The 7624-nt window shown below is 40.6% G+C and overlaps 1 protein-coding gene across 2 annotated transcripts in view; it reads left to right on the forward strand.

The window, feature by feature from the left end:
• The window catches only part of MSH2 (mutS homolog 2), a 43037-nt gene that overhangs the window by 26836 nt on the left and 8577 nt on the right, over positions 1 to 7624 (forward strand). For both annotated transcript variants that reach the window (XM_057383986.1, XM_057383987.1), the window contains exons 8-11: positions 1571 to 1680; positions 3631 to 3754; positions 4352 to 4502; positions 6917 to 7014. In XM_057383986.1, the coding sequence (XP_057239969.1) occupies positions 1571 to 1680; positions 3631 to 3754; positions 4352 to 4502; positions 6917 to 7014 (483 nt within the window). The remainder of the gene's footprint in view (positions 1 to 1570; positions 1681 to 3630; positions 3755 to 4351; positions 4503 to 6916; positions 7015 to 7624) is intronic.

Raw genomic sequence — 7624 nt, forward strand, 5'->3', positions numbered from 1 at the left:
CGGCGGGGAGGACTTTCAGTACTTCGTTTACGTGCTAATGCTGTGTAGGGGCAAAGGCTGATTTCTTTTTCTGTGCATCTTTTCTGTGATCACAGAAAAAGAAGGTGCAAGACATCTTGGACTTAAATTTAGAAATCTTCAGTGGTGCTTCTTGCTCACATTCTCTTAGTCCCAGGTGTTTTAAGAAAAGCATATGCATGTAACTTTTCTAAATCCTCATAGTTTGCTGACTCCACTGTTTTACTTCAATCAAGTGCTGGATACTAAGTTTAAAGTTGGATTAAAAATGTAAATAAATTTTGCAGTGTATCAGTTTGATCCCTATAAATGTATGTAAATACATTGGTATTTTATTTACTTAATAAATCAATATAGTCTAACTTTTGAGTGTGATGTCTCCCTATGGTGTCTGACATGTACTTTACAAGCTTAAATAATGAAATGGCATAATGAAACTTCCCTGCTTACTCCGTTCAAGGAAAAAAATTATAATCTCTATGTTCAAGCTCAGGAATACTGAAGATAATTTCATTGTGTGTGCCATGTATCATGTCAGCTGGAGCACTGAGAGCTGCTAAGTCTTCTGAAGAATGGACATAAAACTTTTTCTGCTCTTCAGTCTCTTTCTTCTCCACTGGCTCTGTTTGTTTTCTGGGTTGGTTTAGAAATGTCTTCTTACAGGAGGGAAAAACCCAAGATATTATGACAGAAAGCTAGACCTGTGGAATAGAAAACAAGCTGTACTTTATTTCATATCTCTTAGTGTTAAAGGTTTTTAGTCGGCAGAAAACATTTTTCCAAGCTGAGTAATCTTTCAACAATATGTAATTATTTTCTCKTTTAACAGTTATTAGTCAGTTTACAGCTTTAACTTTAAAAGTTTGAGGGAGTGGGGAGCAAAACGGCTTGGGGGAAAAGGAATCAAACCAAGCTTTTTCTTTCTACCTGAGCTACAGTGTGGAGAGAGGAGAGATTCTCTTGGGGGAATGGTGTCCTCAGTGTGCTCATTTTGATGATTTCCTATGTAGGGGAAAGAAGTGACTCTAAAGATCTGGTTATAATAAATGGTCTTTTTTTTCTGGAAAACAAAACCAGATAACATACACTTCAGTTTCTACGTCCTTACTGTAATGACCAAGTATTCCCAATTTTTGGTAATTTAGCATTAAGAAAAATTAAAAACTGCGAGTGTGGCTAATAGGACCTACACTTCTTGCTAAAGTTATGTCAACTTTTTATGTACAAGAATCTGTAATATTCACACAGCAAGTTTTCTTTCATACTGTTATTTSTTGCCTTACTCATAGAATAACCTGTGATGCTGCAATATGCAGAGAATTTATAGCCCCAGTTATGAGCAAATATGGCAGAATAGGTACGAGCTTGATCAGAATGTAAATGGGATAATGCCAATTTTAGAGAAAGGTACACGTGTTTCAGTGAAATAATCGTAGCCCATCTGTGTAAAAATGARCCAGCTATGCAGTTGTGTTGTTTATCTTGGGTAAGTGAATTCTGGTAAATTTGTGGGGGTTTATGAACAATAATTTTTCTTGTTTGTTTGTACCAGGACCTCACCAGATGTTGTTGTTGGCTGTATTTATAACACCTCTTACTGATATCTGCTCTGACTTCTCAAAGTTTTTGGAGATGATAGAAACAACATTGGACATGGATAAGGTATGGGCTGGTGTGTGGGAGTGGTTTACGTAGCAGTTAAAGTTTCTTACTGAATTTTGCAATCTGCTCTAAACTCAATTTAATTGATCATCTGTATTAAGGAGCTAGTGATAGTTTAGCTGTAGTATATGTGAATCAGTTGATTTTTTCAGGATTCTCAACAGGATATTCACCCACTATCTGAAATTATCTAGCCAGTGATAAAAAGGCTTTGGGTGCATGAATGCTGTGGACTTGAAACTATTTCTTAAAAGTGGAGAAGTAATTTTTTCATTTCTCTGCTTCTTTGTGTTTATGTGTTTATGTCTTTATGTCTTAAAACTAGAATGTAGCCAAACACACTYGGGGAGTCTTTTAGGATTTTAATTTTTCTTTATTAACCAAGGGTTAGGATTAATCCTAATTAATCCTAAGTGTAGGTGTCAGCTGACTGTAGAAATGTGAGAACTCCCTGAACATGTGCCAGACATGTAGAATGGGCAGTTTGTTGAACTTGTGATAACTGCAGTRGCTGTACAATTTTGAAGGTGCCTCCTTTTCTCCAAAGGCTTCATTTTCTCTCTTTGTATTGTGTTATGCATCCATCGATTGCGTTTTGCTGTTTATGGAAACACTGCTTGATTGACACGTTGCTATAATTTGTGATGTATGGTAATGAAGAAATTTTTAGCATTAAACCAGTTACAGACCATCTGTTGAAGCAGTTTGTGTGCCCTGGGACTCTGTTTCCTTCAAAGCTCACAGCTGGTTAAGCCTTCACCCTTCATAGTCCAGCTCYTCAAATTTCTTTTCAGGTTCTACTTTAAAAATGTTTTGTTGTCCTTCTAAACGGAATGACAAGTCAGTTATTTTTAATCAAGTCCCGTGGAGTCTGGCGTGTTGGATTGGTTTTCCCCCGGCTTCAGGGTACTGGAAAATGTCTGTAGATAAGCCAACACTGGTTTTGCCAGAAGACTAAACCTTGTCCATATGAATATTGGAATTTGAACTTTGACTTGATATTCCTCTTGGRTTTTGAGAAAGTTCAAGCACAATGCGCAGTTCTGTTCCGAGTGCTATTGAAGGATAAGTTGTCATAGCAACTAAATTATGTCAATAACCCGTTCTAATATAAAAAGAAACATTTAGGTTCAAAAAGCGTGGGTTGTGGTTATTCATTTACCTAGCTGTAATAAAAGTTGAGAAACTGTCACTTTCATTCCTCTCTATCATGGAATCGTAAGAGACCTTTGAAAAACCATCTACTCCAACCTCCTCCTCAAGTCAGGGCAGCTTCAAAGTTTGTTGGTACTTTTGGTRCATAGCCACCTGGCAGTGGAAGCTTGGGGAGGAGAGAAAAAACCATGAAATATGACATCCTTGCCTATGAAAATGCTGAGCTTAGAAGGAACTGTGTCTTCTTCTGAACTGGAGAGCTGGGTTGAAACGGGGAGGATTTTTGGTGACAGAAGAATCTTGTAGGTTCCTTCCTTAAGCTCTAGACTCTTGTGAGGCAGAAGTTGGTGTTTCAGAAATTCATTTCCGAGGGCTTCTTGTTTTGAATTATCCCATCCTTTGACACTCTGTCTTGATGAGCTGCCCGAGTCCAGGGAAGYAGGCAGATGATGTACATAACCCTTCATTTCCTCTGACTTGCCTTTGCCCTGCCTACTGCTCCGTTACTGTGTGCAAACAAATGTGCAGACAGCTCCATTTCAGCAGAAAGGAGTCTGTTACATCAGTGTATTTTGCTTGTAGAAAGTATATTATTTGAGAAAACAAGTGTTTGAGATGTATTTGTTTTGCAGTTGAGCCAAACACCAGCTATCTCGAACAACATTGTGTGACAATATATAGATTAAAAAACTGAGTCAATTATTAATAAAATTCATTTCATGCATATGATCARAGAGATAATTATTTATATTTATTGCCTATGTTCATACAATTTTTTCTTCTTATTTCCTCTAGGTGGAGAATCATGAATTTCTTGTCAAGGCTTCTTTTGATCCTAATTTAACGGAATTAAGAGAGAAGATGAATGAACTGGAAGAAAAAATGCAGACCTTACTAAAGACTGCAGCCAAAGAACTAGGTAGGGTTTGGAGCTGCCTTTGATTCTTGTCTCTTGTAGCATGTTTTGCAATCAGGTAGTGAAAACTGGTGTAAAGGAGTTAAAGGGTTAAAGGTTATTTGCATTATTATATTATTGAGTTGAGTGACTTTGGTTGTTGCAGTACAAGCTGTTGAAAACAGAGTGATTTTTGGTTTAATTACCATATATGATGCAGAATCCATTTTGTAGAACTGTAACTCATCAATCTCTTGCTAAGCCTGGTTCTGTTTTACGTTCTTTGAGGAGCTGCACTGAGACTTTTCCCCCCATTCTGCGTGTTATCCTGAGTATCCATTCAGTTTTCTTTTGACATTCCTTGCCAAATATAATGTGTAAGCAAATTAGACATTTAAGGAATTGATTGTCCTATGCAAAAAATTCCAYGTGCAGCTGATGTACCAGGCATTCAAAGGGCAACTTTAAAAAAAAAAAAAAAGCTACCAACTTTTAATGCAAATATGGCAAGGAAAATGGGCAACCCTACTGGGTTGGGAACTGGAGGTTAGTGAGCAGAAGCAGCACAAGCTGCAGGATTGGTGGTGATACATCTGCTTTGTTTTTCTTTTCATCTGCAAGGTTTGGAAGCTGGCAAAAGTATCAAACTGGAGACAAATTCACAGTTTGGATATCACTTTCGAGTAACTTGTAAGGAGGAAAAAGCTCTCCGGAATAATTCCAAATATGGAATCATTGATACGCAGAAGAATGGCGTGAAGTTCACTAACAGGTATGAGGTGATATTGGCAGTGTTTTAAGCCTGTTCTGAGAGTAATAGAATTGTTCCTTTCTGGATTCCCTATACCTTGAATGGCAATTTTTCACCTTTTTAATTGGCTCACAGATATTGAGCAAGACTGACTGCCAGCTGTTACCTGGTTTTGGTCCTTTGACTTGGGCTAATTTCTCTGTTTTAGCTGCAGCAAGTACCATAATTGCTTTTACTGTGAGTGTCCATACAGACACAAGCTGCGATAGGGAAAGAGCTATTTATGTTTATCCTCAAACATGACATGTGGCAATTTTGTTGGTGATTACCTTTTTTTCCTGCTTTGTTCTGGATCTCTCTCTGATTTCTGTTATTCCGATGTATTGAACTTCAATTCTGTGGCTCTTTTGATTGAGCTGTTAAAACGTTTAAGTCTTCAGGCTAATTGCACCGAGGCTTTTTCAGTGTGTCCTTGTCTGGACAGCAGCTCTGTCACAGATCAGCTTAAAAGTCTATATTTTTTCATYGAGTTTCAGCTCTTCTAGAGCATTTTAGCAGGAGCAAAGGCCTTCCAGTCTGATTTCCATTTCTCTTAGCCTGCMCTAGTGTGCCACGTGCTCCAGCTCTGTACCTTTGTGGTGGCCGTCTACTCCAGGTTTAATGTTAGGGAGAAACTCAGAACAAGAGATGTCACCCCAGAGTGCTGAATAGAGGGGAAGAATGACTTTTCAACATGCTGGGTCCACTGTAGCTATGCAGCCAGCATGGGCTTGGCCTTCTCTGYCTCAGAGGCACACTGCTGGCTTGTGTTCCCCTTCTTGTCCACTGTGTCCCTCAGGGATTTGATGTTTTTTTGTTGTTTTATAGCCATGTGGARTAGAGTTTGTATTCCTGCACGGAGTTATTTCATCCCAGGTGCAGGAGTTGGTATTTAGCTGTGCTGAATTCTTGTTCACCTGTTTGTCACACAGTCTGTAGTTATCCCAGTGAGTGGCAGTCGTGTCCTGCACACACTCCAGCTCTCCTTGCTGTGGTGTTGTTCCTCACCTTGCTGAGTGCCCTTGGCAGTGCATTCAGCCCCATTGTTGAGCTGGTTCATCGAGGCAGAACCGGGATCAGCCACAGTGTCAGCCCTGGCAAAGGCTGCTAATAATGGGCCTGCAGCTGCATTTCAGCCCCCTGACAGTTCCTGCTTGTCTGCAGGGCAGATGCAGGAGCAGGCTGCATTTGAGGGCTCCTGCAGGGGCTCCATGGCAGGCTGAAAGCAGCAGGGATAACACACAGTGCAGTTTGGGACAAACACTGTGCCTCCGCTCTGCGCTCAGTGCAGCACGGGGTGACTTTGGGGTGTTGATGGACACTCACAGTGAGGAGCTCTGCAGGGCCAGGCTGCCTCAGAGCCAGGGCTGGTACCAACACTGCCTGGCTTCTGCTAATCACTCACTGCCATGCCTAGAAATCCTTAGCTTTGGAAAGGAGGGCAAACATATTGGTTCACACCAACCACTATGTTGGTGTATTTCGTACCAATTTACCTAAATGAACAAAGTGTAAACCTTAATTACATTTTGTTTTAACATTTACTCAGAGAATGTTTTTTTTAAAATCATCCCTGAAATTTAAAACAGCTTTTTTTGGTTATAAATACATTGTGAAGCTAAATGTGTGATGGAGTTAGGCTTTTCTGTAACTGAGAAGATGTACTTAGAACCTGTACTGTGTCATCTGTTACTTTCCCTTAGGGAAGCAGCCCATGCATTGCTAATAAAACAGACTTCTTGGTGCTTACTGAAGTTATAGTTGTTTCCGTAGGTGGTACTAGAAGCACAGGACTGACTTCTGCCTGGAGTGTGGGCACACTACTTGGGTGTTTCTTATTCAGTCTTGCAGACTCTGTTCTTTGTTTAGGGGATGAACTTGAGAAGAATAAATACTTTTTTTGAACTCTTCCCTTGGTTTCAGATGACTTTAGTTTGAAGACCGCAGTCTGTTCTTAGCGACAGTAGTTTGCAGAGGCTTTTACAAGGTAAATGAACTAAGTCAATGCCTTCAGGTCTGAGAAGCCTGCAGGACTCTGGGCTAATGGCACAGTTGCTTAGCAGCAAAATGTAGCAAAATAGCCAGGAATTCAGTTTCAAGAGCTAGTCCTTACCACATAGCATCCCTATAAAAACARCTCCTGTAAAATGTTTTAATGTAAGCATTGTGCGTTGATACCACAATTGCTGCTTTGATCTTTATGGGTGATTTTAAGCTGGGAATTGATCTGGGGRCTGTCTTGGTGTGGATGAATTGTAGGGTAATTGCTTTGGGGTCCTTGTGTTGAACCTTGCTGTTAAAACAGGTGAGATGTCAGCTATTGAGGAGGCCAAAAGTTTGGCATTGCAGGTGAAGGCAGAGCATCACAGCTTCTAAGTATTCTTGTTTTTTCACAGCAAGCTGAGCACCATCAATGATGAATATCTGAGGAACAGGGAAGAGTATGAAGAGGCTCAGGATGCAATTGTTAAGGAAATCATTAACATTGCTTCAGGTGAMTATGCCACTGTTGATGTGTGTTGCAGTCTGGAGTGCTGGGAGGACCTGCAGTTACTTTGAGGGTCTGCTACAAGCTGGAAAATTGCCCAAAGAAAGAGTGAAAAGTGAGGTGTGCCTTTCAGACAGCTCTTGAAAGTTTGAAATAGGAATTGTCTTCTGTGGCAGAAGAGGTAAAGGACAGCAGAGAGCTGAAGGAGTGGAACCTGAGGTCTGTGAAGAGCACTGATATGCAGTGTAAGATCAAGTCAATCATTGCTTATATGGCAATAAAAATCACTGGTTTCCTAAGTTATTTCCACGTCTTTTGCTCCAAGATTGCCTGCTTGACAGGGCATTCTTTACTGTCCTTCACCAGAAACAGAAGAGTCACTGGGGAATTTGGGCTGTAGACTCCAGCCCCTCATGGCTTTCACTGGAGGAAACCGAACACCAAAACTTTCAAGCTGGTTGTGGGGATGCTGGGCCATGTGGGCTGGTGTCATGGGCACTGTGTCTGACAGACCTGTCCCTCCCATCATTCACATCAACCTGCATGTCTGCTGGGTGTCAGCTGTCTGCGCTGTGCCTCTGGAGTCTGTGCTCGCATCAGAATGGAGTGTGTTCAG

The sequence above is a fragment of the Malurus melanocephalus genome, unplaced genomic scaffold (assembly GCF_030028575.1).
Source record: "Malurus melanocephalus ecotype Western Australia unplaced genomic scaffold, MMel_1.1 scaffold_671, whole genome shotgun sequence".
Classification (NCBI taxonomy): domain Eukaryota; kingdom Metazoa; phylum Chordata; class Aves; order Passeriformes; family Maluridae; genus Malurus; species Malurus melanocephalus.